General features: G+C 50.0%; 2 protein-coding genes across 3 annotated transcripts in view; one reads left to right on the forward strand and one right to left on the reverse strand.

The window, feature by feature from the left end:
* Nucleotides 1-13,363, reverse strand: part of CLUAP1 (clusterin associated protein 1) — a 38,842-nt gene extending 25,479 nt beyond the window's left edge. For both annotated transcript variants that reach the window (XM_015877367.2, XM_015877368.2), the window contains exons 1-5: nt 13,267-13,363; nt 12,974-13,085; nt 9,876-9,960; nt 7,622-7,801; nt 6,548-6,643 (exon numbers count right to left, since the gene is read on the reverse strand). In XM_015877367.2, coding sequence (XP_015732853.1) covers nt 6,548-6,643; nt 7,622-7,801; nt 9,876-9,960; nt 12,974-13,085; nt 13,267-13,288 — 495 coding nt within the window. In that variant the 5' untranslated portion in view covers nt 13,289-13,363. The remainder of the gene's footprint in view (nt 1-6,547; nt 6,644-7,621; nt 7,802-9,875; nt 9,961-12,973; nt 13,086-13,266) is intronic.
* A 4,222-nt stretch (nt 13,364-17,585) lies between these two features.
* On the forward strand, nt 17,586-21,806 carry LOC107320877 (glucagon receptor-like). The gene is made up of 14 exons (XM_015877160.1): nt 17,586-17,675; nt 17,947-18,079; nt 18,160-18,256; nt 18,394-18,501; nt 18,697-18,818; nt 18,898-19,004; nt 19,075-19,231; nt 19,523-19,682; nt 19,812-19,872; nt 19,948-20,017; nt 20,126-20,214; nt 20,339-20,477; nt 20,705-20,746; nt 20,857-21,806. The coding sequence occupies exons 2-14, from the start codon at nt 18,011-18,013 to the stop codon at nt 20,926-20,928; spliced, it is 1,293 nt and encodes a 430-aa protein (XP_015732646.1). The 5' UTR covers nt 17,586-17,675; nt 17,947-18,010; the 3' UTR covers nt 20,929-21,806.
* Nucleotides 21,807-22,167: the final 361 nt, after the last annotated feature.

Below are 22,167 nucleotides of genomic sequence, written 5' to 3' on the forward strand. Positions count from 1 at the left end.
ACTGTGCTCATGGACAGGAATACGGAGTGGGTCTATGACACAGAAGCAAAGGCAATTTAAGTCATTGCATTTTCCCCTTATGTAATGGAAGTTTTGACATGGCTATACCTTGTGCCTAACAAAGGAAGGTTAGGAATAATGAGGAACTCCAGCCTCACCAGGCATTCAGAACAGTGTTTGTAATTTAGCCCAATCATCAAGTGGAACTTCCTTCAGTCACACAGGATTGACAAATGCTTTGACATACAAAAGATGGTTTGGATCCAATTTTCTTCTCAGCCATACTAGAATGGTTTGTCAGAAAGGCATTCAGATATCCCAGTCAGTTAATAAAACCTTCCCTGCACTGAAATAACTGGTTCACAAGATGCAAAAGGTGCCACCTCTCTGTTTGCTAGTGACGCCAAGCCAGATACTAATGGGAAAATCCTTTGTTACATAAACCATGTAATTAAAAATGCTATATCTACATAATATATACGCATGGTTATGGTTAAAGCAATCCAAAGTGTAGGGCAGTCTCCTCTCAACTTCTCCGTGTAACTGCAAGGTTTCATTTTGGCTTCTCCCTTTGCATTCATCCCCTTTGCTCAAAAAGAGGTAAGCTGGGGTTAGGTCTGAAGCAGCAGTTGGAAAAACCCACCTGCAGTAAGGTAGGTCATTCTCCACAGCTCTGGACGTTTCAAGTCACCAATTTCCACTAGAAATCACTTTATCTCTGAGATGTGCGTGGCAACTTCGTAGCCAAAGCGCGGGAAATGAGAGAAATCAGTTTACCCACTTCCCCCAGGCAGCACCAGGTGCCCAGAAGGAACATTTGGCAGATGGAAAATGCTTTCAGTGCTAAAACAAAACAATTTCTTATAGTTAACTTTCACAGAAGACCAAAGGGAGCAGCCGCCATTCAGTGAGAGCTGCCTTTCTCCTTACAAACAGAGGCAGGCAGCACACAGCACTGAGTGGGGAGATTGCCTTGGTGGCACGTCTTTTCATTTCACTAATGCTATCTCAGCTCCACAGCTGGATCTAAATGCCAGTAGCTCTCCTATGAGGCGAACTCAAGCACGCCACAAGCTGAAGTCGGAAAAGAGATTCTCAATGGCTTCATCAATTTTGGAACAAACTTACACTGTGTGCATACATAACAGTAACACATTCCAATAGCCTGTACTTAGAAATGTATCCTCTGTAGGCTGGGAAACATTTTATCTGGCTGTTAAGAGCTTTAACCTACACAATTATAGAAATTATTTACACAAGAGGATGGCAGGATTTAAACGGCTTGTTCAAGGTCACAGATGGAGTAACAGCCAAGAGGAAAACGAGCACACAGACCAAAGGTGCTAACCACCTTCTGCACAAGCAAAGTGCATCAAAAGAAAAACTATTTTCACCTTTTTCCTGTTTTACGTGCCTTAGAGCTAACAGATTTAGTTAGTAAACGTCCTCTGTGAGAGACTGAACTTAGGTCAACTTGTGTGTGTTTTGGTCATCCTGAGCACTGAAAATGGTGCAGAGAGAGACAAGGAGGAAGAAACCTGAATAACAGCTTTGCATTCCTGCTCCAAACCCAAAAATCCAGCATTACCCACCTGAGAGGAGGAATAAAAGCTAGAAATCCAGAAGTGCAAGTGCCTTGTTCTCCTTCCAAAGCTGGATAGAAAATGCTGTGAAAAATCAGCCATACAATGCAGAAGTCCCAGTAAGAGAGTAAAATAGAGATAAATACATCCCTGTGCATAGAATTTGTACAGTGTATATTCAAAACCAGACTCTGAATTCCAACTTTCCAATTTCTATGCTTGGACTGGTAAGAGTGGAAGCAGTGAACTGCCTTGCCAACATCTGGGCCAAATGCATTTGAAAACCAAAAGGCTTTTTGTAGGGTTGTTCACTAGGAAATCCTTCTTCTCAAACATAACATCTAGATTCTTAGTGAAGCCAAAAGGGACATCTGGGACTTATCTGATGAGATAAACATAGCTTTACACACTCCTTGTTTCCCTGCAGAATCTTAACCAACTGCATCAAGGTTTGAATGAAGCAAAGGAGCACCTGTAGGCTTTGATCCCTCCAGCGTTCCTAAATGAAATGTTTGGTGATCTCTGTTGGCTGTTTCTAATGTTATGGATTAATTTTGAAAGCAATTTACATATATATCAGAAGTGCAGTCAGGAAATGATGGATTTATAAAGGCCTCAGAAAGGCACATTTCCAAGCAAACAAGCAGCCTTCCCAATAAATGCAGACACATTCACATCAGGATGTATCTGCAATAGATCTAATAGAGACTTTCCCTTAATAAACTCTTCTCTCCTTCAGCTGAAATTTGTATTCATTCAGAAAGTAATTTATTAAAGTGACCTATGGCTCGGAACAATCATTTACCTCATGCATAACGATTTTCCACACAGCTCCTGTACCAACTACGTGCAAAAAGAGCTCCTAATAAAGAAAGGAAAGGTTGTGACACAAATCAGAGTCAGTGTTTCTATAGGAAATAAAAATGAGTTTTACTTCACTTTTCCCAGTGATCTTTCCCCAGGAGGTGCAGAGACAAGGAAAACAGATGTATTCAACCCATTAGTGCCAATCGCCAGCGTTTCCTTTACACCCACAGGAAAACGAAGCAGTCTTCACCCAGGAATACAAACAAGGCCTCAGCTTAACTAAGCCTGGGTACTGAGATCCTCCATTTCAGCATTTGGAAATGAATGAACCGGAGTTCTCAAATTCATTAGCACAGTATCACAGCCGTCAACACATTTTAATATATGCAACAGGTTCAGCACATAAAATGTAATGAAGAAATAATCCAAACTGCTCTCCTATTGCTCTCTAATAGCACAATCTCTCCGCCAATGCAATTTAGTGCATGCACTGCTTAGCCATGCAATATCAAAAGGAAACAAGCAATGGAAATCAATAATCTTCACATTAAAAAAAATACTAAAAGTAACCTTCAGTGAATGGCAACTGCTTTGATATCCGCACACAAGGTTCTAATTCCCCACATGAGTTCACAGCTCACAGCACTTCTGCCCATCTGAAATAGAGTGGGAAGGGCAGGCAGAGGATCCCATCCCAGCAGGCTGTGAAGAAAAGAATCTGGGGAGGATGGTGTGAAATTACAGGCAATTCTTTCCTGCCCTCAGCACTGGCTATTTAGAAATAACTACAACTCTACTGGCTTCCATGGGCATTATCAGACTTAATGGTGATGGCAGAAAACAACTGCATTTGGCTCTCAGCCTCTCTCTTGATGAGCTCATTTCATACTCAAGCGAGCTCTATATAGCTCAATTACTTTAAAATATTTGAAAGGCAAAATAAGGATGATGAAATCTAATCTATCAGGTTACAAGCAATGAATCACCTGTCCCAAGGTTACTGTAAAACCCCTATTTTCCTAGTGACATCCTCCTGCCAACAACTGTGAGTAAGAAATCCCCTTTAGGGATCCCCTAAGGATGCTGCACTGTAGCCAGGATAGAGCTGCTGCTGCCAAGAGGCTGCTTTGGGCTGTCACACTGAGCTCCCTTTGCCCTTCTGCTGCTCCAATACACACATGGGAATAGCAGGGCTGGCAGCTCATGCTCTTGGCCCCCATAAGATGTCCAGCTTAACTTCAATAACAAAGGAGTTTATTTACAGAGATTCATTGTGGAAACAGGAACGCGGTAGAGAAGTTCTACAGGATTAAAACACAAAGCCTACAGAGCTTCAACAGTTTTCAAAGGCTTCCCCAGCACAGCTGCCCCACAGGCAGCCTGGCCAAGCAGCAAGCTGCATGGTGGAGTGCTGAGCCAGTGACCCCACTGTACATCCAGCTCGGCCCTACTGCTCCACAGAGCTGAGTTCACCTCCCTCCTGTAAGTTTGTTCTCTGTTTCCCTCTCCCATTTGCTTCCTGAAGCACAGAGTCACGTTCCAGGATAAGTACATGGCTCAGCATCTCTGCGATGTTAGCACACCTGAACTGAATTGTGGCTACAATGAATCACAGCCATAGTGTAGATACTATCAGAAAACCATAAAACAACATTTCCCCTTATTACTACTTAAGCTCCAGATAGGAAGAGAAAACTATTACATCTGTTTTACAAGCACAGAAGTTACAGTGTCCGCAGTATCTAATACGGTGGGTGAGGTTTTTGCTTTGTGGCTCCTGAAAAGATGGAAACAAACTGGGGGGAATCTCTTCTATTAAGTCTCACTTCTATTTTCCAACCTCTCCCAAAGGCACTGGTGTGTCTGCCTCTACTCCCTCCCCATGCAACAAGGGGCACGGCTGCCACAAGCAGTGAATCTGCCCAGCACGTGGGTCACAGCAATCCCCTGGTCCAAGCAGTCTGTAAACAACTCAGAATAACAACTTTAAGTTCAGCTCATTTTCAGGAGATTGCTTTCTCCAGCACATGGGCTGCAAATAATTTTTATAGCATCTAAACTGCCATTTTTGTAAAAAATAGTAGCAATTGGTGTATTTTCCTGAAGAACCTTCCAGTTCTTAGCAGAACACAAATTCTTCATTCCTTCCCATCAATTCATATGTTCATTATACGATTCAATACATTTGCCATAAAGAATAAAAAGAAGAGATCCCAGCTAAAAACATTTTGTGTGAAAGTGCTTTTATTGCTCCCATTTTACAACATTCTCTCAATAGAATGGGACACACAGTCCCCAGGGAAGATCGTACCCACTGCGCTACCAGGCACAGACTTATATGTACCCCCAGGACTGGTTCCACTCCAAAGAGGCTACAACTGACTTTTGTCCCTTTCTCTTTCAAACACACCACAAGTGTAGAGTCCTCATTTACAATAAAGAAACTGACAGCAACAAGAACCAAAAGATAAGTAATTACCATCACCAATAACCTTTAGAAGAAAGCATGAAGCTGCACGGTTAAAGGGAAGTCTTCTTAGTGCAACCTTATGGCTTTGTAACCCCAGAAGAAAAGGCATTTTCAGCTCTAACAATTCACTCACAAGGCTGAAGCCAGGAACAAATCATAGGAACCCAGCATCACAGCTTCTGTGCTGCACTCCGCAGGCTCTCCTGTCACAGTGCCATGTTATGCTTTTAAGATACAAACTCAGAGCTAATGAGACAGAAGCAGAGGTCGTCTTTCCTAAGACAGGATTTCCTGAAGATAACAAATCCAGTCTGTCAAATCTCTTTGCAAGATGTAAACTGAGCTCCTCTGTAAAATCCATCAGCTCCAGCTCATGCCCTCAATCATTACATGGTACAAAAGACACTCTCCAGTGTAAATAATCAATCATCCTTTTACAAACTGCACCTTAAATAGAATAATGCTAAAGTTCTTTTAATGGGCGCAAGAAGCAGCTGCAATGAAGCACTCCTCCAGCTCTTGATTTTCCATTCCACACTCTCAGTGCTCTGTACTTGTGCAGGTCCCATTTAGAAGGCCCAGTACTGCAGACACTTGGGCTCCTAAAAGCCTCAATTTCAAGTGGTGAAACAATGCCCAATTTCAAAGCAATGCTGAAGTACTTCTTAAACAGGCTGACCTATGCCGGCCTGTACCTGACTTTTTAGCTGAGTTCTAAGAGGTGCTGCCTACAGTGATAGCACAGCTTAATGATCTAAATCAAACACTAACACATTAAGTAGTCTTCATGTGAAAATTATTTCAAAGCCAGGAAATTAAGCAAAGAATACCAGATGAGAAGTAACTGATTAACCACCCTGTAAGGCTGGCGTATGCTGAATTCACGTTGATTATCACCCATCCCTCCCTTCTAAAAATATTCACATCTTTCACGTGTCTGTACACCACGCTGTCATACCTTGCAGGAAAGGCAACGCTTTACACAGTCTGCACACCATCTATTCCTTCAAACACTTGCACTCCACCAAGCAAGGATCTAAGAGCATTAGCTGTCAAGGCACACAGCTTGCTGCTCTCACAGGATGTGCTTTCCACAGCTCAGATATTACAAACATGAAGGTTACAAAAAAAATGATACCAGAACTTCCAGGGTTTCCCTTGTTTAAATGTCTATTATCAGTAAATAAATAACCTCCAGCATTACAGATAAGCACATTAGAGAAAGAAACTGGGAGACTTATTGGCAAAGTGTTTGATGACACATCTGTGACTTCATGCAGTAGCTGGCAATTTTACAATTAAACTGAAGAATTTGTACCCTGCAGGCTTCCATGCCTTTCAATTACTGTAACAGAAATAATGAGCCTTGCACTCGGATAACTCAGAGCATTAATAATTTATCTTTCAGAATATACGTCTTAGCACTGCTGAAACATAAAGTCAATATTTCCAAACAGTTCTGCAGAGACTACTTCAGTTTTCTTCTCAAGGAGAAATGCCAAACGCGTTCTCTTGGCTTTACTGCAATCCAGGCATTAATTTAGATGTGAAGAAAACACAAACTTTGACCCATTCCTGCAATCAGCAGAATATTCATTTCAGATGCAGCTCTTACAAGCAGCTGCTCACACTTTCTGCACCTTTCTCCTTTACAGCGCCTAGCGAACAGATGTTCTCATTCACTTACCCTTAGTTCTACCTCTTTGCCAAGTAAGTCATACAGATTTGCTCCTTTGGAGGTGATTTCAGAAGCAAGCTGTCTAGTTGCCTTCAAGTCAGCAATCTGGAAACACAGCAACAGCAGAGAATGGTAAAAGAGAATCCACAATATCACAAAGAAAATCAACAACAGATTTTTCTTATTTTTGTGTTAAAAAGAAGGCCATCACAGAGACTGAAACTGCCACAGCACTGAAGTTGTCCACTGGAATCAGAGCAAGTCCACCTCCAGGCTTGAACATGGCCTTGGTTAGGCACCATTTAGACACAGGCTGCCTGGTGAGATCCCAGGCACTTCAGATCAAAGCTGACTGAGCCACTTGTTTGTTCATGTGCTACCCATGGCAGACAGAAACATCTCTTTCATATGCAGAAGTACATACACCAAAAGGTATGCAGCCAGGACACTGTGTAAGAACTGAGCATGGATCATCTAGAAGTGGTTTTTCTCATGATTTCTCTGAAGTGCTTTCCTCATAAAAAGGAATAATTGTGGTTCTGCCATCTTCAAGAACAGCAGTATTACTGCCAAATAGGCAGACACAGGAGAGCATTGCTACAAAGTAATCAAATGTTATATCAGGATATAGAAAAGGTGCTAAAAGTAACAAAAAGCAGCAACAAGAACTCTTATTGCACAAAGCACAGCTTTCTTTAGTATCCCAGGAAGGCATTTAAAGGCTTGGAAGGCTTTGATGTCTGTTTGGATAATATGAATATTCTCTTTTAGCTCAATGCAAACTGGCCCAAAATCCAATGTTCTGTCAGTATTTCTGAAGCTTGTATGTTGCAGTGATGTTAGTAGATAAAAAATCACCTTTATCCTCGCATACTCCAACATCCCTACAATTTTAACAGCATTTCAAAATAATTATAACCAATTTGGTGCCACTATTTCCTTGTACTATGTAACCTCAACCAAGATGAAGCCGTACCAACTTCCTTGTGAGAACGTTCTCTCCTTAAGTCTCAGAAGATGCATTTGTTTTTCACAGGCTCACACAACACTCTCGCCCACAACAGAAGTAAAAGTTTTCCTTACTTTTGAACCAAGATCAAACTTGAATTTGCTGCTGTCTTCCTCAATGATGTCTGTGTGCTCCATTCCCCCCGTATTCATTGCGCTGTAAAGCACAGAGGTGACTTTCAGCAGTTCTCTCACCGCGTAGCCATCTGCCTGGTAAAGCTTCTTGGTGTTGAGCTTTATGTGGGCCTTGGTAGCCTTTGCAAAGAAAGAAACCATCATGCCACAAAAAACAACAAAATCTCCATCCACCCCTTCTTACTTCACTCAGAAGCTCACACTGGAGGCGCTGCTGTCTGCTTTAAACAGATAAAACTTCCTGTTTGGAAAGAGATTTGCTTAACCACATTGCTGTCATTTCTAAAGAAACCTTCCTGAGATGCGTGTACTTTCTGTATGTCAGAACATTTGCAGATAATTGCCAGAATGAAAAAACTCAAACTATTCATTAATTCTTCCCCATGTGAAGATCAGCAAAACCCCTGTGCACCACTTAAATTCAAATTAAGTTTAAGTGGAATGTAAGTGCTGCCCAGGTCTTGTGATGATGCTGCAGAGAAGTAAATTTCACCCTTAATGAGTTACAAGAATAAGATCAATTATCCTAATTTATCTGCCTTCTCCTCCAGCAGTAGCTTCAGAGTATTTTATTGTTTCTCAAATTATTCCCTGTTATAATATTACTGACTTCATCCTCTTGCCTTCCATCTCTGAAAGGAAAAAACACATTAGAAATTACAATATCTTCTTTTTATACTTCAAAATAGCAAAGGAGAAAAGCAAGCATCATCAAAACCACACATTTGTCACAGAATGGACATGAGTGTAGTTCTCGCATCCCCTGCCAGGTGGCTGAACCTAGTTCATGCAAACCACAGAGCTGAAAGGAGGCCCTGGAGCCTCCAGAACAGGTTATGGATGTTGTACACTCTGATCAGGGCCACTATGAGACTTGCAGTACAAAAACCCTTAATCGCTTTTGAAAATGTTGTCTGCCACGACCTCAGCTGAACCAACATTCAAGATGGAAAGCCAAACACGTCCTCTTTCCCTCTCTTTCAGTAAGAAAGGAACTAAAAAAAAACCTGAATCATGGAAACAGCAGGAATAAAATTTCAAGAGAAGTATGTCATTAAATGTTAAACATCCACTACACAAAGAAAACCAACACAACACACCACGAAGGATGTGGTTAAAGGCAGGAATTCCAATTGCAGCTCCATTCACCCTCAAGAGAGAAAAATCAATGCCAGGCAAAAAGAAAAAAAAATGTATTTCACTCAAAGACAATTTAGGAAAAAAAGAGGCAAAAGCCACATACAACTACACGTGTTTCCCAGATTGGCATAATGGCGCTGCTTGTTCAGGCTGGTAACCTCACATCTGGAAAGCCTGAGGTGCAGCCACCTACCTTACAGCAACTCTAAGTGGTGGTAAAAGATTTGCTCTGAGAAAAGTATGCCTGAATTGAATAAGTGAGAAGGCACGCAAAGCAGAATGCTGAAGTATGATTCAATATCATAATGAAAACATCCATCAGAGTTTATAACCACTGAAGCATACAACTAAATCTGGCATCCAAAGTCATCTGTAAATAAGCAAGAATCTCCTCTGCATCTATTTTAAATAGATTCACTATATCTTTCACTCTCATCTTTTCCTTCCACTCAAAGTATAAAGTGATAAAGATGAATACTGTTTTAGCATTAGATGTGTAGTTCCCAATTTTATAAAGCCAGATGCAACAGCACAAGATCTCAGTAAGAACACAGCCTGCTCTGTGCAAGCTTAGGGTCACTACTACAGCAGGACCCCACAGGGCCTTGTTTTGGAGCCATGCAAATACAAACCTAAGAGAGCACCAAGCCCCAAACAGCCTTTGAATCAAGTAGGAATATTCCTACTCTACCTACTCCTACGACTTAAATGAAACCACACACGGGATTAGGGATGGAGTTTTATCACCTCTATCACTGCAATAACTGAAGCTTTACTATTAGTAAGTTCTAAAATAAAGTTCCCTCTCCCTTCCTTTTCATCTTCTTATTATTTTTTTCTTTTTCTTTTTAATCCTGAGCAGAATACGTTGGTCAGTTTTACAACCTGAACGCAATTACTTTGGAGAGAAAACAATGCTGCCTGCAGTGTGACATACATCACAAGAATACAATACAGCTCAGCCACCCCTCACAAGGAAACTATGAGGGATTAAGAGGGAAATCATTCAAGCTAACATGGAACAAGCATTTCAGTGTGAAATAAGCAGACGTACCATGAACTGAGCCACAGCCTTAATGAAGAAAACCCGGTCCTGTTCCGTCTCAACATCAGAGGGAATGTCAGACTGAGGCTCATACCTGTGGAAGCACACATAGATTTGGATGAGAAATACACGTGCAGGGTTAAGGAGACACTTCACTTGAGAGGCAAAGTCAGAAAGAAATGGAAAAAAAACCAACACGTATGAGACTGGAAAACAGCTCTTCAGCTCCTAGTGCAGCTGGGACTGCCAAGGCCCCACAGTGCCACACTGGGGCTGTGCCCAAAATGCAAAAGCTGTAAAGTCTGAGATGTTTCTCCAGAAGGAATTGGTCCTTTGGAGCACCACATACATTTTCAATCAGGGTTTTTTGATCAGGATCAAAACGGAGTTGGCAAAATCAAGTCCATGAAACACTTAATAACTTCCTACTTAAATCACAAAGAGCTTACAGAACCCAAACTTAACTCCAATCTCTTTCAAATCATGTTTGCAACTAAAAGCAAGGCACGTGCAAAGTATTTTGTGTGCTGTAAAGTGCAGTCAAAAGGCTTCTCCAGCAGAAAAGCTGTCTGTCACTGCATGAGCCTTACTCTGAACAGAGAAAGATGCTGGTGTTCAGTTTGGTCTGAAATCAAACCACCTCCCTCCCGGGCTCAGCGCTGCCAGTAACGTTACAACACACAGGTTTGAGCTTCTTAAGCACGTGGGTACATTAGAAAAATGCTGTCTTAAAAAGCAGTAGCTTTAATTTCTTTCAATTGTCGTGTGGTGGTGCTGCTACACACCACGAGGGTACTCCAATTTGTGATTTTAAACATGAGGTGAAGGCAACAAGTCATGCAGACACTGCGTGTAACAGCCCTATTCCAAAGAATGTGTATGTAACTCAGTTCCAGCACTTGTGAATCATTTATAAGTATCCCCCAATTTTATTGATAATACACTGTGACAACATTCAGGAAACACATCCATTACACTTAAATTCCCAGCTGTTATATTAGTTACAAATTTGGGCCAAAGAAGCAGTAATTAGGTGAGCAGTTCACTGTCATGGCTTCCACTGTAATATACTGTAATACACCATGTTACGAGCAGCAGCTTTGGTTATTTTTTCACTCATGTGGGGGAAAGAAGATAATTTGATTAGGAATAGGTTCCATAAACATTTAAACAAAGTCTGTCCATGGGTTGGGTGGCTGTGAAAGTACAGCAGGACAGCAGTAGGTGAGCATCTCTATTTGGAACAGCACAGATGCTGTACAAGGCCAAGGTGAAGCAATGGTGATTGTAATAAGATGGAGGAGCTGCTAGTGTGCATTAGTGTGGTTGGGGTGCAGGGTACTGTCAGTATCTAAAGGGGTGGTAAGGAGGAAGGGGACAGGCTGCTGTGGCAGGGTAAGGGGAAATGGTTTAAAATGAAAAGAGCGGGGATTTAGATTGGATATAAGGAAGAATTGTTACAATACAGGCAATGAGACACCAGCATAGATTGCCCAGAGAGGTGATGGGTCCCCCAGCCCTGCAGCCCTCCAAGGTGAGACTGGATGGGCTCTGGTCAGTGATGGAGCTGTGGGTGACCCTGTTCACAGAATCACAGAATGACCCGGGTTGGAAGGGACCTCAAGGATCATGTAGTTCCAACCCCCCTGCCTGTGGCGAGGTGGCACCACAGTGGATCTTGAGCGGCTTATAGTTATCAGGTGTTCTCTTCTCTATGGCCGCTGTTCATAAGCCGTGCGGCGCGTGTATACTGAGTGGTCGTTTGTTGGTACCTGTTGTCCGAATTGACTGGGGCAGTTCACAGAGCCTGGTCGGGGCACCTGGTAGGTCTAGGGCCTGTATTCTGTCAAGTGGTGGTTGGGGGCCTAACCACTACTCCTCATAAAGAACTTCCCCCTACATCAACCTAAATCTCCCTCTTTTATTAACTTAACACCATTTCCCCGTGTCCTGCTATTGTCAGCCCTTTCCAAGAGTTTTACTAAACCGCCTCCTGGGAGTAAGTTCCCTTCAGGTATTGAAACGGCTTGCAATGAGGGTCACCCGCAACCTTCTCTTCTCCACAGGCTGAACAAACCCAATTCCCCTCAGCCTGTCGCTCATAGGGGAGGTGCTCAGCCCCACTGATCATACTTTGTGGCCTCCTGCATGCACGCCTTTCCAAATCTCCATGTCTTTCTTTTGTAAACTGAGGGCTCACCTGGAACACAGTACTTCAGATGGGTGGGCCTCCGACAAGAGTCGAAGAGGTAGAGGAGAGAGGACGATCGACCTCCCTATGCCCTGCCATGACCACGCCTCTCCTGGATGTTGGATGCTCCTCAGGATCCCATTGTCTGTTTCTGAGGCTGCCGAGTAGTGTGCACTGCGTAGGCTCTATGTTGAGGTCCTTTTTCGTCCATCAGGACTTTCCTTCATCGTCTTTGTCTCTGCCTTAATGTCTGCGATTTCTCAAGAGACAACTTCCGTGCGCCGATGCGCTGTACATGGGGTGTCTGCAGTGGGTGGGTTGTTGCTCTGTTGTTGGTTGTGTGGTGGGTTGCTGAGGTTCGCCGGCGGCGCGATGAATGTGCAAAACCTTGCCAGCTTGCCGTTGGTTTTTGAACGCCGTTCGATTATAGTTCACACAGCCTGAGGCTCCAGCACTGTGTCCAGCCTGTCAAGTCCCTCTGGAATGGCATCCTCGCGTTCCTTCCTACCGTTATCGACTGCACACTCAGCTGGTGTCGTCCGCAAAACTTCTGAGGGTGCAACTCCATTACCCGTCGTCGATGTCAAAATAAAGATGTTAAACAAGAGCACCCGGTTCCCCCAAGACAGACCCTTGAGGGACACCGCTCGTTACCGGCCTCCACCTGGACATAGAGCCATTGACCACCACCCTCTGTCTGCGGCCTTTCAACCAATTGCTTATCCATCCAGTGGTCCACCCATCAAATCCACATCCCTCCAATCTGGAGATAAGGATGTGGTGGGGGACCATGTCAAAGGCCTTGCTCAGGTCCAGAGCAAGCAGGAGGGTCCCTCAGCACCCAGTGGCTGTGTGCAGGCAGGAGGCAGTGAGCTGTACGGGCTGTATGGACACACTGTGCTGTGTCTGTACCCACCTCCTCACCATCCACAGCAGCAGTTCGGCCACCAGCGCGAAGTTGGGCGCGTGGAAGTTCTCCATTGAGACCAGGCGGGGGTAGCCCAGGGCCCGCAGCATCTCGGTCAGGTCTGAAAGACAACGAGCAGCGGGGCTTAGGCCCAGCGACACCAGGCGGCTCAGAAGGACCGACCGAGGCAACAGACGGCGCCATTTCACTACAGAAATCCCCGCAGGGCGACACGGGGACTTGGAACGAGCTGCTCCCGAACCGACCCATCCCGACCGGGCCCGTCAACCCGCCGGACTCACTGCGCACATCGCGGTACGACATCGCGCGGCCCACACACACTAGGCCGCACCGTGCGTCGCTATGGCAACGAGCAACGGCGCGGCGGAGGGGCCAAACTTAGTCGGAAAGCAAAGCGGTCCGTGCACTCTTCGTATTCAAACATGAATAGCAGGCAGCACAAAGTTGCTACTGAACTGGGTGCAACTTTGGAGCAAACAAGGTGCACCGAGCAGCAAACAAAGCTGTGCTCAACCCACAGCATGTGCACCCAACTCCATGGCCATCAAGTGTCACACAGCTCAGCTCACACCTCAAGGCTTTTTCTCCTTCACCTGCAAATTCTGTTGGAAACGAAGCTCCTGATGCAGTGCCAGCACTATGCAGTGCGAACCGTGCCCTGTGTGCGCCTTGCTTTGTGCAGCAGGGGGGGAGATGTCTGCAGCCAACAAGGGGATGGGTGGGAAGGTGATGTGGTCTCACTGCAGGGACAACCAGACCTTGCAGCACTCACCTGCTTGAGCCCAAAGAGACCAAGAGCAGTTTGGTCACATCTGGGATCCCCCTGCAGACAAGAGACCTTTCTATTGCTCTGCCCCATCATCATCACTTCAGAAGCAGAGGGGTCTCCTTGGTCTCACTGCTCCTCCATCAGCCTGTTGGGTTTTTATGTTCGTTTTTAGAGTTCTGCTCTTTGCAGAGCGTGTTTTTTGGCAGCGTTTGCCATCCAAGTTGCTGTCACATCCCTCTGGCCAAATTCTCACACGGCAGCACCTGGCACATTGTCCTAAAGTATTTCTTTGCCATAATTCTTTGAGGAGAGCTGCTGCTTTGCCCTGCTCCCATCACACGCAGCCCAAAGGAGCAGCTGTGATTCCTGAGCCAGATCATTGCAGCGGGGGTTTCTGATGCTCAAAGATCCCAAACAAACTGTTCTCAGCAGCAGGAAAGCCATGCAGGGCAGATTGGGGACAATCTGGGGATGGTTTGGGTGCACCCTGGGGACAATTTGGGATGTAGGAGCACAGCAACAAGAGCTGCAGCCCCAGAGCCCTCCTGGGCAGGCTGAGCTGTGGCAGCAGAACTGTGCCCGTATCATGTGCAGAAGGCTCCTCTATGCCCCAGCTTCATCCAAAAGCTCACCTTGCCTCGAAACTTAGACATCTAAAGCTGAAAGAAGTCTCTCTATATGCACACATACTATTAATGAGAGGAAGAAAAGTCTTGGGTTGCACCTCACGTCTCCAGGAGAGAGGATGGGACTTCTAAGGAGCGATTCTGAGCACGGGAGGATGGGGGACAGCTGGGAAAGAAGCCACAGTGCAGCTTGTCCTAAGAGACCCCAGGGATGCAGAGCTCTGCCTCCGGGGAAGGGAAGCATCCAGGAATGTCACACTCCTGGTAATTACTTTGCACATCAGCTCCTGCCTGTGCTGGCATTAAGGGAGCCGAGAGAGCAGAGCTCAGTGCCAGGCCGAGCAGCAGCCCATGTATCAAGCAGGAGGGGTAATAAATCAACTGCCTGTTTGATCACTCAGCAGATAAGCGAGAGAGGCTACTTAGGGTGAAAAACATCCCCAAGCAAGTAGACTTCCAGAGCTATCTCAGGCTTTGTCTGACAGATCGGGAGAGGAGGCACTGGGGTCCCAGCAGTGAGAAATGCAGCGATATTCCCACCCCCCAGCAGCTCCATTCAAAGCTGATTGTCAGCAGCCCTGCCTGAAGCCAGCTGTAAGAGCTCATCTCCCCCACACCCACCTCATTTTGGGGTGCCCAATTTAAGGTGGTTTGGCACAGCTGTGTGTATTGACAGCGTGAGGCTGAATGCCCAGATCATTGTCACTGTCAGGGTAATTATCACGTTCTGGGCCCCTGCTGGGCTTGCTGGGAGGACAGCAGTGGATGGGATGAGATCTGCTTAAATGAGTGGGAATGGAGAAGTCCCACCCAGCTTCTGAATGAGCAGGAGCAAAATGAGAGCTGCAGCCTCTCGTCCCTGAATTAGGGGGTACAGCAGCCACAACACAGAGCATGGATGCAGCACTGTCTGCTGAGCACTTACATATGGAGAAGGGCAGGCTGTGCCCTTCTGCAGAGGATGGGTACAAAGAGTCCAACTCCAGGGCAGGATGTGAATATAGATGATTTTCACAGAAGTTCTTGATCTTATCGCTCAGCCTTCCTGCCTGGATGAGGCGAGCTTGGTGGAAGCGAGGGGGATTTGGGCAGCTCTGAATGCAGAGCTGTGACCCACATTCTGCTGGGAGCAAGTGCCAAATCCATTCACAGCCCTCTGAGCCCAGCACAGATCTGTCAGAGCAGATCCACCTGCAACCCACAATGATGGGAAGGGTTACAGAGCTGCTCAGCTGATACCATCTTATTGTAAGAAAGACTCTCCAGCATTGAAGGCCATGAAAAGCCAATTTTCCCCTGCCCTTTGCAGGAACATCCTCAGGGCAGGACACTTCTGGGGGCACAGTGCAGTGAGCAGGGCTTCCCAGAGGGCAGTGAGGGCTGTGTGCCACCCCATGCGCCGTGCTGAGGAAGGGGAAGCACTTTGTGGCTTGGGGTGAGTTTTGGGGCAGAAGCATTAATTCTGATGGCAGTGCAGCAGGAGCACTGCTGGGGGATGTGGGCACTGTGCTGCTCCAGGCTCTGGCAATGCTGGAGATTAGTTTTCAGCATCCATCCCTACCTGAACCAGGGAGATGTGAGCAGGATCCAGATTGTGCTGTATGTGTGCAGCACCCTCTTACAGGAGCAAAGCCCAGGGTGAGCAGTCCTGAGCTTCCCCAGTGTTGCTCTGCACTCTCACAGCTACCTTTGATAGCACCATCTGCTGATATGGAAACACTTTGCTTTTTAAGCAGCCAAATCCCATCCAGAGCTCAGGGCAGGCCTGCACAGCAGAAACCCCATAGCCACGCACAGCCCCGTGCTGCTGGATCTCTGTACCCAGCGAGGTGCCAGCACCCTATTCTGAGAAATTCACTGAATAATTGCAAATCAGGACGTGTTGATTTGCATTCCTGTTCTGCGAATTGCTGCTGCACTCAGGCTGTGCCCCCACTTGGTGCTCAGCTCTCCCAGTCACATTGGGCTGCCCACAGTGCGATGAGGGGTGCAGATGTAGAGTACCCACACATCCCCAAGTGGGGACAGGGACAGGATAGGGACACCCCTGTCCTGGAGCAGCGCAGGGAGGTGGAGCTGTCACACCTCCAGCCATGCTCAGCGGTGCCCCATAGTCGGGATCCGGCCCCGCAGAACCGCAGTCGCTATGGAGACCCTGTGCCTGAGGGCATCAATATGGAGAGGCACGGTGTGTTCCTCGTGTCCCTGCTCCACCAGCCCCGAAAGCCGAGCTGCATCCGGCCTTGTGGCTGGGGGACATGGGGAGCTCAGCCAGCAGCCCTAATGGCCGAAGGGGGTCAGCAGGCAGCAGCCCTCCTGCTCACAGGGGACCATTCAGGGGTGTTCCAGACCGCCGGGCATCTGTGTGTGTTGGCATCAACCACTCCAGGGTGGGATGGCAGCCACGCGATGCAGGGACGTGAGGAGCCCAACCCCAATCCCAAGTGTGTGCCCAGGTGTTCTGCTGCACCCCAGGTGCATCCCATAGTGGTGTGATGAGCAGCACCGGGCTGTGTCCTTAGCCACACGCTCAGTGATGCTTATGCAGAGAAACCCCATGGGATCCACCTTCCATCTCCACCCCACACAGAACACACCAGACCCACGGCCACCCATCTCAAGAGCAGGATTCTGAGCTGGGGAGGCCACCCCGAAGGCAAGCCTCCCCCCAGGCAGCTTTCCTCGCAGCAGGTTCTGCTTCACTCCAAGCAGCCAACCCTCAGCCCTGGTTGGTTTCATGTGAGTAACTGATCCGGCTGCTAATTGCTCTGAGCTGCTTCCCCCGTGCAGAGCCCACCGGATTGGTTTCAAGGTAAACATCACATCCTCTGCACAATAAATGTGCATTTAGGGACAGCCCTTCCCACCTGGCTGCCTAAGGACCCTCACTGTGGGCTGTGCCCCCCACATCCCCCAGCTGCCCTCTCCCTGTCCCCCTGGGTGGGGTGACCCCAGCAGCACCCCACTAAGGGACAGCCACCACGGGGGGCACAGCGCCCCGAGTCCCTCCCTGTGCTGTACCAAAGGGGGTCCGCACCCCTCACCCCCTCCGTCACCGCCACTCCAAGGGCTCAGGGGAGCCCTTCTTATCCCCGTGTGTTCCCCCCGCCTCCTCCCGGGGCCACGCTCTAGATGGGGCGGCCCTGATTGAGCCCCGGGAGGTGGTGCCGCTCCCAACTCCCTCCACCCCCCCGTCGGGGCTCGGCGTTGGTGGGAGGCGGCGGGGCCGCATTCGCCGCCCGTTCGCTGTCGCGTTCACGTCGCTGAGCCCCGGGCTGCGGAGCCGCCGAGCACGGTAAGGGAACGGGGGGCGGAGGGGGGAGCCGTGCTGAGAGGAGGGGTGCGGAACCATGGGAACCCCTCGGAGGTACCGGGAGCCGGGTAGGGCGGCTGCTGGGGGGCTCAGCCGGGGGGATGCGGGACGAGGGAGAGCTCTGATGGGAGGGAGAGCTCGGGGTAAAGGCTCCGGACCCCCGTGGCACCCGGCCCCGCCGCCGACCCCCTGTGGCAGCCGGGCTGCGGGGTGCGGTGCGGTGGTGGCTCCCCGAGGTGTCGGGGTCCGGCAGGGACGCGGCCCGGAGCTGCGCCGGGACCGACCGCGAGAAGCAGCGCGACGGAACCGGCACGGCCATGAGGGACGCCCCGAGCTCCGGGTACCTCGTGCACCTCGCGTGGATGTGCTTCTTCTCCACCGTGCCGGTAAGGGGCGGCCGTGGAGCCCGGAGTGTGCGTGGGGGGGCTGCCCTCGGGGTGTCCCTCTGAGCCGCTTTGCGCTGCAGCACGGCGGGGCCAAGGTGCTGGAGAGAACCTTCGAGGAGTGGATGCGGTACCGGGATGAGTGTCTGCGGAGGATGGCGAGCGAGCCCTACCCCGCGGGTACGGCCGGCACTGGGGGCTGCTCCGGGTCACAGCGTCACACCGCGAGGGCCGCGGGTCTGAACGCCTCGCGTGGGGCACAGGGGGGGGTCTGAGCTGCTGCCATCCGACTGTCGGCTTCTCCCCATCGACCCAAGGGCTGTTCTGCAACCGCACGTTTGACATGTACGCCTGCTGGCCCGATGGCAGCCCCGGCACCGCCGTCAACGTCTCCTGCCCCTTCTACCTGCCCTGGTTTGAGAAAGGTGACGCTGAGTTGCAGCCGTCCCATAGCTGGGGGCTGCCGGGCCTGGGGCTGAGCGGGGTGGGTTGGGGTGAGAAGGGTTGGGGGCACGTGTGACACGGGGAGGGCAGTGAGAACACAGCGCCATTGGGTGCCCACTGCCACGGCGGGCCCAGTGTTGGCACCCCAAGGAACACACCACGCTCTGTGCCCACAGTGAAGCACGGCTTGGTGAGCCGGCGCTGCGGTGCTGACGGGCAATGGGTGATGGTGAACGGCAGCCAGCCATGGAGGGACTATTCACAGTGTGAGGAGGAGCTGGAGGATGGCGCCGAGGAGGTGGGAGCTCGGGCAGGGTGGGGGCACCCCGGGGTGCCTGGCAGGCAGCGGGTGCTGACAGCACAGGGCTCACCTGCAGGAGGGCGCCCGCAGGCTGATGGTGAGCTTCAAGGTGCTGTACACCGTGGGCTACGCGCTGTCACTCCTCACCCTCGTCTCCGCTCTGCTCGTTCTCACCGTCTTCAGGTAGGAGCAGGGTGGGCACACGGTGCTGAGGGGTGCCCCCGCCGCTCCCTGACCCCACGGCTCTCCCCAGGAAGCTGCACTGCACCAGGAACTACATCCACGCCAACCTGTTCGCCTCCTTCGGGCTGAGGGCCACCTCGGTGATGGTGAAGGACGCGCTGCTGGAGCGGCGCTGGGGCGCGGAGGTGCTGCAGGTGGCCGACTGGCAGGCACTGCTCAGCCACGAGGTGAGGGCATGGAGCGGGTGAGCTCTTGGGCTGTGCCCCCGGCCCATGGGCTGCTGATTTACCCTGTGAACAAGTCCCTGAGACACTCATGGATCCCATAGACAAACTTTGGTGTTTTCTCACTGTGGCTGAGCTCTTTGTGCACCCATTCATTCTGAGGGAGCTCTCAGGGCACACACGTACCTCTGTGCACCCTGGCTGAGCTCTTGGGGGCATCCTTACATGTGTTGGATGAGCTCTTGGGGCGCCCTATGGACAAGCCCCCAGCCCCACCACATCTCTCTATGACAGGCAGCACTGGGCTGTCGTGCAGCGCAGGTGCTGATGCAGTACTGCATCCTGGCCAACCACTACTGGTTCCTGGTGGAGGCCGTCTACCTCTACAAGCTGCTGATCGGTGCAGTCTTCTCTGAGAAGAACTACTACCGGCTGTACCTGTACCTGGGCTGGGGTAGGAGCCACCCGGGGGGTGCATGGTGGCGTGGGACCTTTCCTGTGCCCCACAGTGTCCCCAGCCTGGGGCCGGTTTCTCAGCTCAGGCGGGTGCTTGGTTTTACAGGGTGTGCTGTGTGACTTGCAGGGACCCCCGTGGTGTTTGTGGTGCCCTGGATGGCTGCAAAGTACCTGAAGGAGAATGCAGAGTGAGTGGCTGTGCACGGGGCCTCATCCTGCTCCCCAGCACCACAACCACGCTGCTGTCTGTGTCTCGTGGGCAGGTGCTGGGCACTGAACGAGAACATGGCATACTGGTGGATCATCCGCATCCCCATCCTGCTCGCCTCCATGGTAGGGGACCCCAGTGACGGTGCTGGAGGCTGGGGCAGCCCCAGGCTGGGGTTGGGGTGAAGGGAGGGTTGGCTCTGCTCCATGGATGCCCCGCATTGTCCATCCCAGATCAACCTGCTGATCTTCATGAGGATCCTCAAGGTGATCTTGGCCAAGTTGCGTGCCAACCAGAAGGGCTATGCTGACTACAAGCTGCGGTGAGGGCAGGCAGCCTGTGCTGGTTCCTGCATCCTGTGCCTCATTACATGAGTACCCTGAGCTCCAATAAGAGCTGCTCCCTGCTGGCTGCAATGCCCACAGGGAAACGTTGCCATCTTTCAGGCTGGCAAAAGCCACGCTGACACTCATCCCCCTCTTTGGGATCCATGAAGTCGTCTTCATCTTTGCCACCGATGAGCAAACCACGGGCATCCTGCGCTACATCAAGGTCTTCTTCACCCTCTTCCTCAACTCCTTCCAGGTGAGGTGGGGCCACATCCCATCCCTGTCCTGTGCCATAAGAATTGGGGGCCCTCTCTCCCTTCCCTCTGCCCCATGTCCCAGATGGGGACAAGAACAACCCCCTCTACTCAACCCACATGGACAGATGGTATGCCTGCATTGGGGACGCTCTTAGGGTTGGCCCCAAAGGCAGCAGTGACACAAAGCCCCCAGACCAAGGGACTTACAGCCATGTTGTCTCCATAGGGGTTCCTGGTGGCCGTGCTGTACTGCTTTGCCAACAAGGAGGTACGTGGCCCTGTAGAACGGAGCAGCTTTAACTTTGGCTCAGGGGGTGGGTGCTCTGCCCATGCTGGGGAGGGCACTGCCAGGGAAAAGCTGTTGGTATCTCACCCCAGGTGAAGTCAGAGATGAAGAAGAAGTGGCAGCTGTGGAAGCTCGACCACCCCGCGCTCTGCTGCACGCAGTGATAGCGGCACCACCGGGCTCTGCTCCGGATGCTGGAGGGTCTGACCCCAATGTTCACAGTGGGGGAGCAGCCACCACCAGCCCCACGTGTGTGTGTGTGTGTGCAAAGCTGCAAGGAGCAGACCCAGCTGCAGCACCCTACCTGTGCAGGCATCCATGTAGCAGGACAGGAGCACGGCTGTCGCATCCCAAGCTGTGCCAGCACCACGCTGGGCATTGCACTCCTGCTCTCCTCACCAGGGCCACCTTGCCACCATCACAAGACCCCTGCAAGGCATCCCTGCAGCAATCCTCTCCACATCCAGGTGCTGCTGCAGCTGTTCACCACCACCTTCCGTCCAGCACACTGCATGGAGCAGCCCCCTCCCACCCCCCAACCCTCTGGCTCCCAGTGCAGCTCCTGCAGCAGCCCAAGCCCTGACACTGCTCAGTGTCCCAGCTGCATTGGCTGCAGCAGGAGCTGGTGCCCCCATAAAAGCTGATTGCAGCAGCAGAAACCACCACCACCCCCCAGCCTCTCACTTTTACCTCCAGTAGCAGAACAGGCGTTTTGCTGAGGCTGCAGCTCCCATCACACAGTGCTTTGCCTCATAGAAAAGGCTGCTCCTTTTCTCCAGCAGCAGGGAGGCTGCAGCTCTTACACCCTGCTCCATGCAGGTGAATACAGGTGGTTCTCCATTGCTGTGAGTGTGGCCCTCCCAGCCCCTGCTGCCTCACTTTCTGAGCCTCTGATAAATGCAGAGGTTGGAGGAGGCTGCACCGGGCTCCATTGACTGAGTTGGAGTCGAAGCAGGTTTGCTGGACAGACGTATAACCCCTGTCAGACCATTTTGCACACTGACTCTTTTCAGATGTAAATAAACGTTTATTTTTCAGCAAGCAGAGCGTGCTACTTGTGTGCCCTGAGGGAGGGAAATGGCTCTTGGGTGCTGGGCTAAGTGCAAGTGTACTCATACAGCTGAATTTATGTATACACGCTGCTGGCTGCAGGGCAATAAACAGGTATGAAGAGCACAGGAGCTCTCAGGTATCCGTGCTCAAGATAGCACTGTGTTCCTCTCCCTGGGGTTACATTACAGGTTACACAAAGAGGGAAGCAGCAAAATAAATCAGCATGGTGATAAAGTGAAAAATAACCCAAAGAGCCACTTACAGCCCAGAGCAGCCCTGCTTAGCAGAGCAAGGGAGCAGGGAGCTTCCCCTGGGCAGGAGCTGCATCGCTGCCTGGCTCCTTCTCTGCT

Source organism: Coturnix japonica, chromosome 14 (assembly GCF_001577835.2).
Source record: "Coturnix japonica isolate 7356 chromosome 14, Coturnix japonica 2.1, whole genome shotgun sequence".
Taxonomy (NCBI): Eukaryota; Metazoa; Chordata; class Aves; order Galliformes; family Phasianidae; genus Coturnix; species Coturnix japonica.